General features: G+C 36.0%; 2 protein-coding genes across 2 annotated transcripts; one reads left to right on the forward strand and one right to left on the reverse strand.

The window, feature by feature from the left end:
• The first annotated feature begins 459 nt into the window (after nucleotides 1-459).
• LOC145616471 (uncharacterized) lies at nucleotides 460-9,941 on the forward strand. Its single transcript, XM_081671198.1, has 13 exons — nucleotides 460-693; nucleotides 932-1,625; nucleotides 2,582-2,666; nucleotides 2,802-2,891; nucleotides 3,164-3,237; nucleotides 4,166-4,250; nucleotides 4,344-4,433; nucleotides 4,572-4,702; nucleotides 5,539-5,620; nucleotides 6,297-6,344; nucleotides 8,362-8,434; nucleotides 8,522-8,625; nucleotides 9,258-9,941. The coding sequence occupies exons 1-13, from the start codon at nucleotides 489-491 to the stop codon at nucleotides 9,372-9,374; spliced, it is 1,878 nt and encodes a 625-aa protein (XP_081527324.1). The 5' UTR covers nucleotides 460-488; the 3' UTR covers nucleotides 9,375-9,941.
• Nucleotides 9,942-10,393: 452 nt separating this feature from the next.
• LOC145616472 (uncharacterized) lies at nucleotides 10,394-18,960 on the reverse strand. The gene is made up of 6 exons (XM_081671199.1): nucleotides 18,713-18,960; nucleotides 14,497-14,555; nucleotides 14,143-14,405; nucleotides 13,168-13,242; nucleotides 13,009-13,071; nucleotides 10,394-10,729 (listed from the first exon to the last, which is right to left on the reverse strand). The coding sequence occupies exons 1-6, from the start codon at nucleotides 18,817-18,819 to the stop codon at nucleotides 10,685-10,687; spliced, it is 612 nt and encodes a 203-aa protein (XP_081527325.1). The 5' UTR covers nucleotides 18,820-18,960; the 3' UTR covers nucleotides 10,394-10,684.
• Between the last annotated feature and the right edge of the window lie 281 nt (nucleotides 18,961-19,241).

The following is a 19,241-nucleotide window of genomic DNA, read 5'->3' on the forward strand; positions in this document are numbered from 1 at the left end:
ATTTCAGTTATTTTTAAACTTATGTTTGTTATTTTCTTTGCTATTTTTATCAACGTAATTCATGTTTTTTTTATTCGTGTCGTTTAATCAATGTATTTCATGTTTTTAATCAATGAATTTTATGTTTTTGAATTCGTCTCGTTTAATTTATGTGTCGATTAATAGAACGATCTATTATCAATTATTATTTACAACATTTTCAACAATAATAATAATTAAGTATATTAATAAATATATGTAATTTGAAAAAGGAATAAATGGTGGGATATATGTAAGTAGGAGATAGGAAGTGGGAAAGGATACTCATTGATGTTGGAAATTTTTAAGGGAAAGGATGAGTAAAAGGATGGAAATAGTGGGAAGTGATGTGGAGGAAAGAGAAAGTGATGTGTCAAGTGTAGGAAAGGAGAGAGACCGGAAATGATATAAGTATCCCCAACACTAATGATGCTCTTATAGACGAGTCATTTTTGTTAGTCGTCGAAAACATGCCGGAGAGTTCGAGAAGAGAGAAACTTCCGTCAGGATCTCCGACCAATGATCCCGGCGAAACCACCGGAATTTCCGCCGGAGAATCGCAATATTCGCCTGAAAATCAATCGGAATCCTTTGATTCCTCCAAAATGCGAAAGACCAAGCCTGGAATCAAGCGCCTTTTGCTTACACTTTCCGTCCTTTTCTCTTTCATTTTAGGTATTCTTTCTTTCTCCTTGATTCAGCTTTTTAACTAGTTCAATTATCTGATTGAAGTTTTAAATTAGCTTATTTAATTTCTAAATGCTTAAAAAATGCTGATTTTTCTGCTTAAAATTCACAAATGTAGATGAATGTGATTGACGCTTTTTGCTAGAATTGCTGATTGATTAGTAGTTTTGATAATTTGATTGGAATAGTTTGTTTGTATTGTTGATTTGATTCTTACTGTATGAAGGATTTCCTTTTCTGCTGAAGTCTGTGGAAATTTATCGATCGCCGCTTCCGTTTAAGTACATGGATTCGCTTTCTAGTGTTATTGAATCCGAACCTTTGCTCTTTCCGTGTCGATTTCAAGCAGTTTTTTTAGGTTTTAGTGATGAATTAAATGATGCGGATAAACTGGGGTTTTCGATTGCGGAGCGTATGAGGGAAGTGGTGGGTCATGATCAAGTTTGTGGAAGTTGCCGGAGTAATTTTACTGTTTCGGTTTCTTTGGAGACTGAGAAGGGATGTTTTCAGAGCAAGAATGGCGAAAATGGGTGCTCTTGGCAATGTGGGCTGTTGAAAGATAATGATTTTGATGCAAAGTGGAAGGATGATGAATATATTGATGGATTGTTGGAAAATTCAGTTTCAGGCAGTCAAAAATGTGCAGATTCTAAGGGAAAGGTTTACAGCGTTGTTGTGGTTAAAAAGGATGAGGAGGTCAGGGCAGTGGTAGGAAAGCGTAGGCATGGATGGATCATTGGTAAGGTGTCCGAGGCAGAGGCAGTGGAGAGGATTGCTGAAATTTTTGTTAGGGTATTTATGAATGGAGGGAAAGAAGAAGGCTCGATTCATGGGGAGTTTATGCCTGTTGGTGCTGATGGTCGGGTAGTACTATCTTTTAGTCTGTTAAATTCTAATCCACATGACTGGATTTATGACTGGTATTGCCTTTTTCCTTGTGGTTTGCTGCAATATATTTTGCAAACGATTATTTCTTGTGTTTATTAGTCATGCTTTGTTGATCATTTGAATATACACACTTGACTTGTACCTCTTTTCTTCGGTAAAAAGGAAGCAACCTGAAATTTTAAACTCTTAAGTTTAAAGCTGATTAGTGGGCTATTAATTGTCTTGTTGTATCTTAAATGATTTAATGCTTTCTTAGATGCTGTGTAATGGAACTAACTCCTCCGATATATATAACAGAAGTGAATTCCATAGTTGTTGTTGCACCTTTTGAGGAAATCCATTTTAGGTTGAAGTCCATTGGATTTTCTGTATAATTTTTACCACCTTGGGTGCTTTTTTTTAATTTTTTTTTAATTTTAAATTTTTTTCTTTTCTTTTCTTTTTTTTTTTTTTTTTCTTTTATCTATCCTCGGTATCAAGTGAGGAGTGCCATTTGTATTATCCTATAAATCTATCACTACATTTTGACAAATTGAAAAATTATTTTCTCTTATGGAGCCTCGTCTGTTGCTTCCCTTTCGAAAAAAAGTTCAGTCATGTATGCTGGAAAATGTAGCAGCTGTCTTAAATTTAAGATGGTCAACTTTCTGAATAGTATTATTGTCCAAAAAATTTGATTCCTTCTTCTGAATTTGCGGGATATGAACGCAATCTTTTTGGAACATTACTTAAGCAAATTGCACTTTACTTCAAAGTCTTCAATACATACTGTTGCCAAAGTTAATACTGAACAGTGGAAGTTATCTTAACGGATAGTGCTGAAGAATGGAATTAAACTTCTCCGTGTAGTTGATGTCTTAGACCTATAAACATTTAGTTTGATGCATCAGAATACCATCACACTTCGATAAGCATTGTGAATATCTTATGGATGTATTTTTAGTTAATGTCATGTGATTTGTAAATTTATTATACATTGTGCATGCAGGGATTTTCAGAGAGTAAATGAGATTCAACTGGCTCCAATTGTAAAGGCTTTGGCACCGATAGCTAATATAAGTGTAGAAAGTCAGGTATAGCTCTTTGTCTGTAAATTGAGACTTGTCTTGAGTTTTGTTCATTCCCATTTTCTAGCAATTGTGGAGGTGTGATAGACAGCTTTTGCTTCATTTGGCTTTTTTGAATGCTGACTGGACTCCTCTTTTCAGATTTTGTACCATACTCCAAAATCTTTTTTCTCTTATTGGGATGACCAAAGAGGCGCCTACATTTATGACTCTAAGGACCTTCCCTTTTTTGTAAGCAAACTTATTTTCCATTTTCTTTATTTGCAATCTCTCACTTTTATAGTCATTTGTTTTTGTGTCATTTGATGTTCCTAAATCTGTAGGAAACCATTAACATCTTATTTCTATGTGGCATCTCTATCCTAACCTGTACAGGGCTACATATTCTCTCTCTCTCTTTTTAAAAACCTATTAGACTTCATACACTGCTTTCTAACCTTTTTTTGGCTTTTTATGAGCTGTTGTCCTAAATGTTTTGCTAACTTGGTCTCAACATATAATAGGTAAATTCAAATGAATGGCATTTGGATACTTCTATTGCAGCTGGAGGACGTTCAAAAATCCTGCACATTGTTGTGTAAACTCCTGAACTTCATAGCTGTATTATTGTCCAGTTGTATGTCAAGATTTTAATTTCATTGCATATCTTATTATGTTAGATTACTGCGGTCCAAACCCCCATCAAGTTTTCATGATGCTCATAAAATTACTTGTGATGTATTCTTATCTAATATAGAAGTTCTGTGTTTTTAAAAACAAAATCACTGAATAGTGTGTGTGGAAAACACTCAGCTTTATACTTGTATTTTGGCTTGTGTGTGTGCATTATTCAAACTACACATTAAAAAAGGGGAAAAACATGTGGAAGAACCTGTATGTACTACTACAATAGATTTTTATATGGTAGTATTAACTTGACAAGGTTACATTGTAGGCCTAATTTTAAGATATCTAAATCTAAGAGTACGAGATACAAAAAAATATCTAGACTAGATGGCGTTGGGTATTATTCTGCTTTGCAGTTAATTTTTGCACTCGTTGCAACTGCTTTTAGATTTTAAGGGAGATTTTGCCAATTTGCCTGAAAAATGTTGGATAAACCCTTAACTTTGAAATTAATTCCACCACATTCATTGTTCTAGTAATTCACAAAGACCTTAATAAACCTCCATCATATTAGCTTCTTGCATGGAGCTTTGCTTAGATGGTTTTAAGGCACTAACCTATGAGCATGAGGGCTTCCTGTTACATTTGACAAACAAACTGCAATGTTGGATTCACTTCCGTTAGAGCTTCCAGTTACATTTGACAAACAAGCTGTATGTTGGATTCATTGGATTTTAGTGATCCCACCCACCCCCCCCCCCCCCCCCCCCCCCTTCTCCCTTCTAGCATAGTATCTGAAATTATACCACTTCTGTTCTGTATTATGCACAGTCTATTATGAAGTTTTTTTTCCCTCTGGTTCTTGACTTCTAGGAGCTCATATATCCTCTGTGTTTCAGATATATACCATCTGCAAAGGAGTGCCCTCTTTTACTGCAACTTCCTAATGGAGAGATCTCCATGACAAATGGCTTTATATCTCCTGTAGGCTCTCATTTTCTTGTCCGATTCCTTTCTTTTTTTTTTATTTTCCTTTTTTGAATTAAAAACTGCGTAATACTAATCTTTTGCTTTTAGATGTGGGGAGGTGTCATTGTCTGGAACCCTTCTGGCTGTTCTGGTCATTCTGAAACTATGCGTGAAGCTAGGCATACAATCCCCTTCAAGGTAAGTACAGCATAACCTACTGATACTGTTGAATGACCTTATTATTTCCCCCTTGTTTTCTTTGTTTCCATTCAAGTCTTTGTTTCTGAAACAGGTTTCCCTCTTATTTTCTCACAATATAGTCTTTTTTGGTGATAGGATCTTGAAAATATTGTTGAGGTTTTTATGGGGCAATTGCGGCAGCTTTTTGGTCTTAAGTCTGAGAGCCTTTATGCTGGTCCTTCAGGAAGAGTCAATCTTCTGGCAAGTGAAAGAGGCTTCACTGAATGGTGAGGCTCCTTTAAGACGTATTTAACCAGTAAATTAGCCATTAAGAACAATTACTTATGACTTATCTGAATTTCAATTTTCGGCATTAAATTTTGGTGTGAAAAATACTACTCCATTATAGTATGAACTTCAGTGGTCTATATAGCTTAAATTTGTATTTCGTTACACTTTTAAGGAAAGAAAATGTGAAATCTGTTATTCTGGTCTGTTTCTGTCAAGCAGGAATGTAAAACATTTTATATATTGCGTAAAATTAAGAACAGGCAATAGCTATGATGCCATAAGGAAACCACTCAGCTACAGCTAGACACATCCATATAACATCCTGCAGAATATAATAACTAAGGCACTCCAAAGTCCAAACTAAAGAAAGAAACTAAGAACTAATTAGGACACAGCTAAATCATTTTCATCTGAACTAAAATCTTTGGAATTTTAGGATGCATATTGAAATTCTGCTGTATTCTGTTACTTATGCTTTGTTTGGATAGCAAAGAAGGAAGGAACGGAAGGGGAAGGGAAAAAGGAGGAAGGGAAGGGAAAAGAAAGGGGAGGTGAGCTCCATTTTCCCTCCAAATCACTCCAAATTTGGAGAGATTATGCTTATTAAAGAGAGAGGGAAAATGGATCCCTCCCTCTCCTTTCCCTTCCTTCCCCCTATCCTTTACCCAAACAAGAGAGTTTGTCCCCCTCCTTTTCTCTTCCCTTCTTTTCCTTCCATTTCCTTCTATCCAAACGAAGTGTTAGTCTTTTCCACAAGTGGACTGAGCTTTGTTTCATATCATTATTTTCGATTACTAAATTTCTCCGTCGTGTACCTTTTGACGATTTTTAGGGAATTGGATTTGTTGGCTCGGCAGCATACATGCTTCAATCTTCAGTCATGTGCAACAACGCTTGGTTCTCTTTCCAGATTGGTATGCTATTTGAATGTAGTTACTAGAAATAGCATAAAAATGAAATTCATTATGGTACCTCCTCAATTTTTGACCCATTTAACACCGTAATATTATGTTGGTGCTTTTGGCCATAGTAAAAAAAATTCAAAAATACACACCACATTATTTATAATACTAGAAAATGATAAACCACACCTTTCCTTCTTCCATATCCCTTGGCTGAGAATTATATCTCTGTGAGGGTTCTTTACTTATCTAGTTTGTGATGTAATTCCTTTTTTTTTTTTTTTTTTTTTTTAGTGGGTGGTATATCTAATTGAGTTACAGAATGGTGGAATCTTTGATGATGAATAACTGTTAAGGAATGTGAATATTGAATTTCATTGTTTTTGCAAAGACGGCAAAGTTAATCTACTTTGGTTTCCCAGCCTTGCTTCTGATATCATAGTTGTCGTAATACTGTAAATTTCAACTATGCCTCAAAACTCTAAACTGAAAAACCAGCGGAATGTTACAGTGTATATGGTCAAGAATAAAAGGGTACTATATGAACTCCATTTATTTTTAAACCAAATGATTTTTCAAAACTAACTACATAATTATCATATAGATCTTCCCAATGTTTTTACTTCTTGCATGTAGTAAGATCTTCAGAGTTCAGACTTCAATTAATGTAAAGTTATATTTTTTGTAGGTTCAATCACTGCCAAGGATGATCATAAAGGATGAAATAGGAAAACAGGTCAGTTGCCATTTTGAAGGCCTCTCATTAATTGTCTTATTTTTTTTTGGTTGCATTTGTATTAGCGGAAATTATGGGGTTTTGAACAAGAATTTTCTCCCTAAAATTAAAACAAGATTCAAGTTCGAATCCATTTAACAGTTTCATCTTGAGAGAGTTGTGGGTGTATCTGATTTACTAGGTTCACTTTATACCCTGAAGCTTGATGTAGGCACTAAATGGATGTGAAACCGCTAAGAGTCTATTTTCATTGATCTCGGGCGCCACTCCTGGTGATCAATTTTCCTTTTACTTTTGGGGACTTATCTTTGCTCTTCAAATCTGGGTCAAGTAGCTTCAGAGTTGTCTCATCTTATAACTTTTGGGGACTTATCTTTGCTCTTCAAATCTGGGTCAAGTAGCTTAATGTAGGCACTAATTGGATGTGAGACCGCTAAGAGTCTGTTTTCATTGATCTCGGGCTCCACTCCTGGTGATCATTTTTCCTTTTACTTTAGGGACGTATCTTTGCCCTTCAAATCTGGGTCAAGTAGCTTTAGATGCAATGTATTCCCACAAATTTTTTGGCACCAAACAAGCAGACAAACTAATGAAATTCCCTGATGCCTGTCACTTCGAGCTAGATCTACTAGAATATGAGTCTTTTGGACACGTAAGTTACTAGACAATAACACTTGTTTAAACTATATATGGCATTGATCACTTGGGAAGTAGACTGAGTCAATGAACTTGTGTTTAAAAGCTGTGTTTTCATACTATTCTTGTCTTCCTTGCAAACAGTTGGTCCCAACGAATCATATGTAGCAAACTTCCACATTTGTTAAACATATGTGAATGTTCCACATCCAGGCAACACCATTTTGGCCCACTAGCCTGCCACTATTGTTGTCATGGAGCTCACTAGAGCACAACCTCGACCAAGGTAGTCACCATCTACATCCTGTACGGATAAATGGAAGCTGCCTATGTTTACTATAAAGCTGACAGAAGACACTTGGCAGCTCTAGAGAGCTTAAATGTTTCCCATACGCCATTTTCGTAAGACTGCCTTGTTTAAACTGATCGGATTTCTGAATCAGACTACTGTCTTTCGTTACTCAGAGGTTTTTCTAGACTGAGGGATAGAATATGTGCCGAGGACATGACGTGACATTTCATATACTTTCAGGTTTTCCTAACATTTAATAAAATCTTTGTGTTTTACCAGCCTTTTGATCTCACTCATATATCTCTTTCTTTTTCCAAACCTTTCCATTTTTTCTCTTTACGTTATTAAGGGCTGCATTTCAGCATTAAATGTATTTCCTAAAATGGTACCCCACATAAGTTTGGAGATTTATGACAAAAAACAAGCACAAATCGCTGTAATTTATGCTCAGTTATTCTTAATATTTTCCTTCATAGCTTATTATATGCGACCCTCCTTAGAGCTACAATACCCTACATTTGGAGTCTCATTTGTCATGCTTGGTGTTTTTTGTTTTTTTTTTTTTTTTTTTTTTGTGTAACTCACGTTTTCTCAAGTCTAACTTCCCCTATTCAAGTATTTTTCTTTTGCACTCTACTTTGTTTACTTTCTAAACTGAATTTTCCTGCTCCAGTTTTCGCAGATGATTTCAAATGGCTATTTATGTTAGTAATCCCCACATCCTTTTTGGGATTAAGGCTTTGTTGTTGCTACTTTTGTTTGTGATGGTGTTTTTGAGTCCTATAAAGGATCTTTATAGATTTTTTTTTTTTTTTAATTTAATTTTAAATGAAGAATCTACTTTGGAGGTAAACCATTTTTGGAAAATTGGGGCGATAAAAGTCTACCATATATAATCAATTCTTATTTGTTGAGTCTTTTAAGGGCCATCTCACAATGTCATTCCCAGTTACAACAATTTTTTCTTCGTGCTAGCTACACACAAGCACACCCACACTCACGTGTACATACATGTACACTCACACACATGTATGTATGCACATGCACATATATTTACATATACATATCAGAGGTTATCAACCTGTGCAGGTACAATACTCTCTTCATGCTGCAAATTTTGCACGAAGCAATGCTACTCTTGGTGCCTATGATGACTCTGCTGGTAATTTCTGTTTAAAATGTGATTCTTATAATCACCTTGTACTTCTCAATATGTAGTGCTAACAAATATGTACATCTTCACTATCAGTGTTGTCACGGCAAGCAAGATCTTTGGCTGAAGATGCCTTTTTTCATCCTTCTATCATGTCTGTGAGCTATTACTCATTTGAGCACTGCTTTGCAGTCTACTCGGTTAGTCACTTAACTTTGCGTGTTTGTATGTTTTTAATAATGTTTATGAGATCTAAATATAATAAAATAATAAATATAGATGGTAGAGATGTGGCATGGTGCCCTGTCTGTGAAGTTGAAGTCCTTGCACATCTGTTAGACTTCTACTCTTCTAGGGCATCTTAGGAAAAGACTCTAGATCATTTTATGGTATCCAATGCTGCCTGTGAAATTGAGGAGTAGGTTATGTGATATGTTTGATGCAATCTTACATCTGTCTCATTTGGATTTTAGCTGTATGACTTGTATCAGATCAGAATTTCGTTAGGTCTCATTTGCTGATAATTGTCCTGTTGTGCTTGGTTGCACGGGAGTATTCTTGCACGTCTGATCCTTTAGATTAGACCTGTAGTTATGTAATTAGATGTACTAAATTTGGTTTGCCCGTGTCCAAAATTGAAAATTAAATTGATATTTTTCTGGAATATGGCCTGATAAAAAATGCTGGATATTATTGAGGACCATTTATAGCTTAGAGTTAAATTTGCAAGCTATAATAAATTTCTATTAATGAACCAGAAACAACTGTAATAGTCAATGGAAGATTGTTTGGTACCATATTCTGATTTTTTCATGTGTCTTCACAATGACAGCCCTTCTTCCTACCCGTAGCACTGCATGTTCTCCTTGCAGCTTTCAAGGAATGGAAACGATACAAGCAAGAAAAGCTGAAGTACTTGACATGGAAGGCGAAAGAAGTTACATCTTAAATCTCAGGGATGAGCAGAATGAAGACTCAACAGCTCCCAGAAAACTGATGAGCAGAAAAATTACCCATTGCTTTATTCATGGAAATTTTGAAGCTCTGTTACGAGCCTTGTGCAATGGGTTGGAAAAGGCTCATATGCCACTTTTCTGAGCACTGAGACGAACTAGAAATATCGGTGCTTCATCTCTTTTCGATCATCGTGATTGCTCCCAGATCTGAGGACATCTTGCTTTCTGAGAATTTAATTTATTAGTCGTGATGGCTTGCTAACTAGTTTTGTAGTAGAGTTGAGGAAAGAAAGGGGAAGTAAAGAAACTATTTAATATACAAATGTAAAATTGAAAAATTCTGATAGAACTTGGGCAACCTGTGTTTTTGTAGAAAACTTCATGTTTAGTACTTACTTGCCCAAGGATCTGGATAGATTTTTTTTTATTTTTTTTTTTTATTTTTATTGGCTAAACAAATATTAGGTTAGTTACACGATGTTTTTTGCAAAATTTTGCATCCTTGTATTCAGTACTTAAAAATACCAGGATTTTTACTCTTGTCAACTCAAATTTCACAATTTGTGTGTCAACGAAATAAATCTTAACGCCCTCTTGCTCTGCAATCTTTGTAGTCCAGCAGAAAAGCATGCCTCAAACATCGTACAAACATCATACTACTTTATACATGGTTGTACCAAAGACAGGCATCACAATCTTATCATCCCACTCTAGGTTTTTCCTCATGCACACACACGGATGTACAATGGGTCAAGATGCATCTAATTTACATTAATTGGCATTAACACTTACATTCCTTTTAAAGAGGATAATCATTGAGAAACATACTTGGTCAAAACCTCCTTAATATCATTCTTAAGAAACCACATGTAACATCTCGTCCCACAAAAGATTTCAATTTTTCCTGACACTGGTGATTACATACAATTTAAGCAAAGCGAAAAAGTCAAGTACTCTATGCAAATGATTGATCAGAACAGAAGAGAACCATAAATCGTGAAAAAACTGCATGTTTGCGGGGGGAAAAGTCCAACTAAAATAATTTGAAGTAATATTACAGAAATCCCTGAATTAGTTTCAACCTACCCTTCCTACAATATAACCTAAATCAAAACAAAGCTCCCTGGTGCCCTAATGCTTCTTCAATACAAACCAATTTGTCAAAATTAAAATGTAAAGATTCAGACAGCAGGCATATATATATACCAAGTAAAACACAGGGCCACCAACAGTGGACTGCAGAGATGGGATTGACAACAAAAGCTGACGAAAAGAAAAATAACAATCAGCTTTACTCCTCATCTTAACCCCTTGAACTCAATGCCAATAATATCTTCTTTCGGGGACCCTGAAACAAACAAGAGAGAGCATCAATGTCACAGGCTATTTATATATGGGCTTTGTTTTGTGTATAAAATTGGAGCAGCAAAGGAATACAACGGCTAGAGTTAGCACACAGCCACACAGGACCAAAGCAACATTATGACTGTTTCAGTATGGTCAAGTAACAATAATAAGACTCGGGTCACTCCACAAAAAAAGCATCACAATTGAATAGTATATAGCACGACCTCTTTCCTAAATTTCACTCTCCTATCTTAATTCCTGCAAATCTAAGGGAACAAGAATGAACTTAATGGAAGTTTCTCCTCATGTAGTTCTTTTCCTCTATCTCTCCTGAGATCTGAACACAAGATTATTGGGAAGAGAGTCAAACATGTCATTAATTATATTAAAGTGTTTCTTGGCAGATAGGAGTTCCTAGTTGAGCTTGGTTTTCATTCCCAACAATCCCAAAAAAACATCCATTAATAGTCAGGTACTTTGACCTTTCAGAATGACACAGAAGGCAGCAGAGAAAAGGTTTGCTCTAGGTAAACCTCAGAGAACAGGAAAATGGAATCTGCAATAAAACTTGGGAAAACCAGATTTGATTCGAGTACACATTCATCAATAAGTTAAGAACTGTGGAGTTGTAAAGATAGATTACAGCTAGTATACATTATTCAAAAGTTATGAGTTCTATTTCGTCAACAAGCAAGTAACTATCCACGAAAAGGCTTAAATTCTCTCCGTCCCTAACCCACAACCAAATCTATATAATGTATTACAAATGAAAATAGGTGACTCAACAGTATACTCCCCTATCTCATAATATAGTGTTCATTTCCACATAATCAAACTTAAAAAACATTGACCAAAAATTATATATACAAAAATAAAGTCATATGAGATATTGTAAGATTCATACCAATATATAGTTTTATAATATCAAATTGTTATTTTTTTTTTTTAATCAAAAAAAGATTTTGATGTTCAACTGCAGGGTCTCGAAGGCCATGCAGATAAATACAAGCACTGTATTATGATCAACTGTAACCATAAATTTGTTTTTGATAATTAACGTAACTAGTACAGAATTAGGGGGCATTTGGTTCATTAAAGGAAAGAGTTTAAGAAAGGGAAAGGAGGTGAATGAAAACAACTCCCATTAATGTAGTATGTTGTTTGACATTTAAACTCTCTTCCCTCACCATTCTACCCCAAATTGACAATCACTCTCATGGTTGTTGCCATAAGCCCATCACACCACCACCCTATTGCCCAATGTATAAAAAGGCTCAAGGAGCAATGAGGAGATGAAGGTCCAGTTGTGTTTAATATCATTCTTCTCCCTTCCTCAAGGAGCAATGAGGAGCAATGAGCAATGTTTAATATCATTCTTCTCCCTTCCTCAAGTGTTAAGGAAGGGAGAAGAATGATATAAACACAAAAAATAAGAGTAAATGCTGTTTTCAACCCAAAACGAATATGTAAAGTTTTGGGACATCCTAACAAGGCAAGTATATAAAATTCTGGGACAACCCAAACAAAAAAATGAAGAAAATTCAGGATGAAGAGAGTTTAAAAGATGAAACCAAAGGTAGCAAAAAGAACAGAAGACCAGTAGCAATGTCACACTGAAAATCAAAGACCTTCAAGAAAAGGAATTGGGGAGGGGAAGGAAGGGGGGATGTCCTTGTTCCATTTCTAAAGGAAGTGTTTAAAATAACAGCCAATCAGCCATGATTCTAGCAGTAACAATCAATGGTAAAATCACCTGGGAATGGCTTGCAATCTAAGCACCCCTCATCACAATAGCCACAACCAGGTCTAAGATGACATTACCCCACTGTTGACCTGTCGCTAGTATGTTTTTCAATACCAAAAATATCAACTAAATTATAAAAAATCAACAAAAATTGCCCCACTGTTGCTAGTATGTTTTTCAATACCAAAAATATCAACTAAATTATAAAAAATCAACAAAAATTGCCCCACTGTTGCTAGTATGTTTCTCAATACAATGACAATGCCTTTGATATGACATGGGAAGAAAAATAGGAAGAAGGGTACCTAGAAGAGGGCTATAAGTAAAACATTTTTGAGCATGAATTAGCATTAAATAATCTATCTCCCAGGCATTATTATGTCACGCCGTCATTGCCGAATGAAAATGGGCATTAAAGGTATCCATTATTGAAAGTTTAATAATCATTGTTACGTCACACCGTAACTACGGAATGAAAATGGCCATTAAAGGTATCCATTACAGGTTAACATCTCAATATTCATTTCAAATCTTACCATTGGTATTCCTATTGCTTTAAGATCCTCGTCGGTCATGTGCTCAAGTGCTGTCATGTCAACCTAACAAAGACAGAAAAAAAAAAAAAAAAACTAAGTTAGCCATAAAGAGTCCTCAAAAAGTTAAAAGGTCCTCAATCACATGCATGTGTAGCTTACTTCCTCTGCCTGAAATGTAATAAGATACTTTTCAAGACCCAAGGAGTGAAGAAACCCATCAACTGATGCATCAGCCTGAAAAAAAATACAAATATCAATCAAGAGAATGAAAATAACAATTCTCATTAAAAAGACAATATTCTCCCTAACAACAAAGCATTAGGCAAATGCATAACCAGTAAAGCAATTGTCCCCACCCCCCCCCCCCCCCCCAAAAAAAAAAAAAAAAAAAAAAAAAAACAGGTATCTTTAACCCAATTTTAATATTTAATAGAAAGATAAACTGTGATTAACTGTGATTACCCTCATATAATCAATCTATGTTACATTGACACGGGTACGGGTATCCGATATTGGTACGTATCCGAGTGTCGGATACGCCATTCTAAAAAATTTAGGACACGGGGACACCGTCTTAACATTGGACTCGGGTACGGATACGGCAATAATTTTGTCCATAATTTATCAAAAATAGTACTGTATATACAAACACTCAAAAGAAAAACACTCGAAACCTTGCTTGGGAAGCCAAAGTAGTGCCAACAAACTAGTAATAATCTAATACTAGTAATTTGTACCACTTTTCTTGGGAAGCAACAACTGCCCACACAGTTTTTTTAAAAAGTTTTAAAATTAAATTCAATAAATAAATAAATAAATATACTGCCCACTTTTCTTGGGAAGCAACAACTGCCCACACACTTTTCTTGAGAACCGTCTTCAACTGCCCACACACTTTTCTTGAGAACCGTCTTCATCTTCTTCAAAGCTTCAACTCCTTCAATGGCCGCCGTACCCGAGAACAAAATGGAGTATCCGGAACGGATTTCATACCCGGATCGGTGTCGCGTCGTATCGACCCGGGTATGCCGGCCAAAATGCCGTGTCCAGGTAACATAGTAATCAATTAAAAATGCTGAAAGGATTAATATTACGCAGTGCACATATGAAGTCCATAAGGGAAAGACAGTATACCTTCTGCTGAGTTTTCTTCCTCGAAGTCGGGTTCGAGACTTTTTTAGGCTCCGCTACATGTGTGGCAACAATGACACTTCTTCTAGCAGGTTTGACAGCCTCGTGTTCAGGTTTAGGCTTCTGGGAATCCTTATTTACCGGCTGAGAGTGCATTGAGCCAGACAACTTTTCACGAAGATCTCGAACACCTCCACCTTGGGTTTCTTGCTGGCTGCTCCTCCTCTGAAGCTTCAGACGAAGATCACCTCCACCAAGTTTGCGCGCTTCAAAGCCAATTGATAGTGTCAATCCCAATGTCGTCTATAAAACAAAAAGGAAACTTAGTACTATTTAAATGTCTCAGCTGATCCATACATAATTGAGGTCGCTCATCTTGGTAAAGATCATGTTCCCATTTGTCATCCTGCCTTTGCCTGCAAATATGGACAAACAATTTCAGGGAAACACTCACTTATTATACATTAATGCTAACATTACAGGCAAAATGGCATGCCATATATTAAGACCAACAGCATAAATGAACGAGTCCTCATCATCCATGCCATGTCATGTGTGTGTGTGTGTGTGTGTGTGTGTATATATATACATACACATATATAAGTAATTCATCAGAGTTCTGTTAAAAGCATAGATGCAGTAAAATTATAATTTAACACATGGGCAATCTATATAAGTAATTCATCAGAGTTCTGTTAAAAGCTTAGATGCAATAAAATTATAATTTAACACATGGGGCAATTCTTAGTAACATTATATAATCCCTGTCACAAATTACTTAGCTGAGCACACAACAGTACTCTGATGCACATAATCCACATCTTCACTCTTGGATCCATAAATTGGTTGAACTTAACTACTAGCTGCAAAGTAAGAAATGCCTTGAAAGTAAGTGACATGATGAATGGATCAGAATCATCAGATGCTTCTTAAACTTACTAAGATAAGTGCTTTTTAATCAATAGAAAGAAGATAGAGAACTCATTATCAGGTTGCGGCACATGATGAAATGATACCAAAAGCATGCTAACAAGGTGTACAAGACACTAGGGTTATCTAGTGAAAGTTGATCCCAAGGGCAAAGAGTCAAGAATTTAAAGTCCATACAATCCACAGACTGCATTGATGAAAAACAAAATTCACAGTATGTTTGGAATCTGAGGATGGAGGAACAGGAAGATGAGAATAGTAACGGATCAAATTTCCCTTATCAGGAGGGATTAAGTAAGACCAGGAAGGAGAGGGGGTGGATAAGGGGATCCTTCTGAGCTTAAAACTTCATTACAACTAAGACAATAAAGATAGTTATCCAAGTGGAAACCAAAGGATCAACGGATCAACCTAACCATGACAATGAAAAGCTTCAAAGTGACAACCTTTGACTTTATTCCTCCACTTTCTGCATATCAAAGAAAAAACAATAAACAATCCCCTCCCCTCTCCTTTGCTTCCCTTCTATATTATTATTACTGATGCAGAAAGTATGTAATTATTTTTTTCAAATAGAAAATAGACACTTCGCAAGAGCATATAGTCACCGCTCACCGGTTCTGCCAGCAATAGCTCTCCACCAAATTTCTCTTAATCAATCATCACAGCCCTATATTAATGGCATAAAACACAGCAGTACCACAGAATATATGTCACCAAAAACTGTTTGCCACTACCAAGAGTACCAAAGCCCACCGTTACTATCATTTATGCATGGATTCATGGAAGCAATATTGAACCCTAAAATCACAATCATTATTGAAGTTACAATAGGAATAACATGCAAAGATGAACTAGAGGCATCATCCAAGTTGGTATTTGGGTGCTAAAAAAATAGATAAAAAGAGAAGCTGTGGCTTTCAAGATCATGTTAAGAGGTAAAGCAACTGATAAACTCTATTTAAAGGCAACATTTTGAAGCAAAACCAGGACATCAAGCTTCAAAGTAAACCTCTAACATAGCAAATAAAAAGAACGAATATCAGCACACAAGTTTTTAAGTTACAAAGACAGATTGAAGAAGAAATGATAAAGAAGGGTTTAAAGTTTAGACATAATCATTATATTTGAAAGGCTTCAGCATGTATCAGGCCCAAAAGCAGAGACACAAAAAACCCTGTATTCCTGTGCTTACTCCAATTACAAAAAATTCAAATTTCAGTCCATTATCATAGACAGCATAGTGTTTTATGCATTTACATTAATTATTCTTCTGAACCTCCACCCTTAGTTTTAAAGGGCACAAGGCAGACCAAGCCGCACCTTACTCATATAGAAAAGAAATAATGATTTCTATTAAATAAGTGTAAAATTGGAATTATGTGAAAAGGTGAAAGGGACATGTGATCAATAGCTAGGGTTCTTCAAATCAAATTGAGGGATATGTCTCCTCTAGAAATGAATTAACTTGCCCGTCAAAAAGTCCCATAGTATTTTAAAGAAAAGAATAACTTACAAAATAGCTATTGATGCTTTATAGCATAAGGTGCAAAATAAGGCACAAGCAGCAGCCTAGAAATAAAGCGCAAAGGTGCGTGCCTTTAGTAGGTCTTTGAGCCTCACAGAGCTAAGGCGCCAACTCTTGAGCCTCACTGTGGCCTTGCACCAAGGTGTTCCTAAGGTGCACTTTTTAAAACTAAGCCTCCATCAATGGTTCATTCCCCCTAATTAAGGTAAAATATGAAGAAGACTTGTAGTCTAAATGGTTTCAAGAACATCATAACCTTTCCTCATATGCCTTCAAATCTAGAACATACTAACTAAAATAAACTAACCGGAAAAAAATGGAAAGCAAAGATGCAACAAAAGTATAGAAAGAGACATGAGTCCATAAGAACCTACAAAATTATTGAAACCTTACTTTGGTGAAAAGGGTGAAAATACAAAATCATCACTTGAGAGTCAAATGATCTAGACTATAAAGCTTCAAGTTTACATGATACAAAATCCACCAAATTTCTTTTCCTATGCTTTTTATATTTTAGGAAAGATAAGGGGATCAAACAAAATTTTGTTTCCTGTTTAATAGCCAATAATCTACAAGGGAAGGTAAAGGATCCTTTATCTCCAAGAGGCAGGCCTAGATGAGTTGGAGAATTCTTGAAAGCAGCAAAGGCAAAAAAAACGAGTTTTTCAGTACTATATTGAATGTCACCATCCCTAATCCCCAAAAGTATCAGTCTATATATTGACAAATAAAGACCATAACTAGTATTTAAATTAAAAGGGAGGAAAAAAAAAATCCAACACCAGATTCCATGTCCAATCTCTATGACCTAAAAAGGGTGGGAATCAACATTTTTAAAAAAGAAATAAAACCAGAAGAAATTCATTGTCAAGAGTATCTGATTATGACATAATTAGTTAAGGAAAAGAGGGTAACTTATTACTTATATAAGACAGCTTCTAAAGTTGTTTACAAGAAAATTTTAGTAAAGTCGAACAATAAGTGATGTTGGGAGGATCAAGATGTTAAAACAGAGTTGATCATATACAACCTCATATAGCACCAGTTACAATTTGCCACCCCTCTAACATACAATTGGAGAAAGGAGATGTAATAGTAGCACTACGGATCCAATGAAAGAGCACAACCTTAGCAGAAAAATCAAGACCTAACAAAAGAAGCAAACCTGAAGTGTTTCGAAAGACTTGGATAGGAAACAAAACGGAATATACCAGTTTTTTAGCACGTACAACCATCAAACCAGAGACCAAAGCCAGGCTCGACAAAACAGGCAGCAGCTAGAGAGAGTCACTCCAGTGTTCAGAAAAGGAGGTGTCCTAACAAAGTTTGTACCCCACATTTCACACACCCTTCACTCACTTCCTAGTCCTCAAATACAGTCAGCAACTCAGCACCCTCAAACCTCGAAAAACAGAACATTAAACTGTCGGACTGCTAGCCTAGTCCCACACTCCCATTTACACAGACTAACGGTGTGTTTGGATAGAAGGAAATGGAAGGAAAAGAAGGGAAGGGAAATGGAGAGATGTGATATCTTTCATTTGGATAACAAATGAGGAAGGGAGGGAATTGGAGGGGAGAGAAATGGAGGGATTAAATTGTAGGAAAATGATCCCTCTAACAATGGAGAGATTTGGAAGGAAAACTCACCATTCTTCTCTCCCCTCCCTTTCCCTCCCCTCCTCTTCTCCTCCCTCCCCTTCTTTTCCTTCCTCTAATGTTATCCAAACACACAGTAAAGCTCTGATTCAGTCATCTATCCTCCAGCACCGACATTCTTGGTAGATATTCTCCCAACTTAAACTATGTAATCCGGAATGAGCAATCAATCCATACCTTACTCAATCCCCTAACCAAAAGTCTCAAATTCAATTCACCTTCGAAATGCTAGCTCACATTCAAGCATTCCTAAATAATCGTAATAATCGCCACCAATTCAATCGAATTTTCTCACAATTATACGCCATAAACTACAACATTCACCAATTGAACAATAATTGAACTAAGCTAATGCAAAAGAATTTCAAAAATCAAATTTTTAAAAAAAAAAAAATCATGATTATCACAATATTAATCATAGATTACCTAGCAAAAAAAAAAAAAGCAAAAACCAACCTTTTTCCGGTGACAGTTCGCCGGCGAATGGAATTACTGGCGACAGAGCCATTAAGCCTTTCTGTGATTGACGCCTTGGAATCTCCCTCCAATTTATCAGCATACATCTTCTCGAAAATCGTAGATGATGTCGGAGTTCGAAAACCCTAACCCTAGATTTTCTGGGAGTTTTGGTGGAGCGAGGTTAGTGACAGGATACTGGAGATTCGAGTTAATTTTAGAGAGAGAAACAAAAAAAGGGAAAAAGTAAGAGGGGAATTTAAACAGACGAGATATTTTTCTGAGGGAACGATTATGCTGGGCTCGTGATTGGGGTGGAATGTTAAAACTCGAGCTTGTTTGGTAATTGGTTGTTGGCGATTTTACCTGGTGGTTTCATACTTTGATTGGTTGTTTGAATCAATTAATTTAGTTTCGTTGTAACGACTAAAGTCTAGTTTTCTTATATCTTAATTTTAGTTTAGTTTAGTTCAATTTAGGAGGTTGCCCCAGTCAATCAGCCTCTTATGTGGGTCAGTTTTGCAATATA

The sequence above is a fragment of the Chenopodium album genome, chromosome 26 (assembly GCF_948465745.1).
Source record: "Chenopodium album chromosome 26, dcCheAlbu1.1, whole genome shotgun sequence".
NCBI lineage: Eukaryota > Viridiplantae > Streptophyta > Magnoliopsida > Caryophyllales > Amaranthaceae > Chenopodium > Chenopodium album.

Coding starts and splice junctions, on each gene's coding strand:
- LOC145616472 (XM_081671199.1), bottom strand. CDS start 18,819: ATGTATGCTGATAAATTGGAGGGAGATTCCAAGGCGTCAATCACAGAA. Junction 14,406..14,496: donor AGATGAGCGACCTCAATTAT/GTATGGATCAGC, acceptor TTGGCTTTGAAG/CGCGCAAACTTGGTGGAGGT. Junction 10,730..13,008: donor AAGCAATAGGAATACCAATG/GTAAGATTTGAA, acceptor TGTTTGTTTCAG/GGTCCCCGAAAGAAGATATT.
- LOC145616471 (XM_081671198.1), top strand. CDS start 489: ATGCCGGAGAGTTCGAGAAGAGAGAAACTTCCGTCAGGATCTCCGACC. Junction 2,667..2,801: donor ATATAAGTGTAGAAAGTCAG/GTATAGCTCTTT, acceptor TCCTCTTTTCAG/ATTTTGTACCATACTCCAAA. Junction 5,621..6,296: donor TTGGTTCTCTTTCCAGATTG/GTATGCTATTTG, acceptor TATTTTTTGTAG/GTTCAATCACTGCCAAGGAT.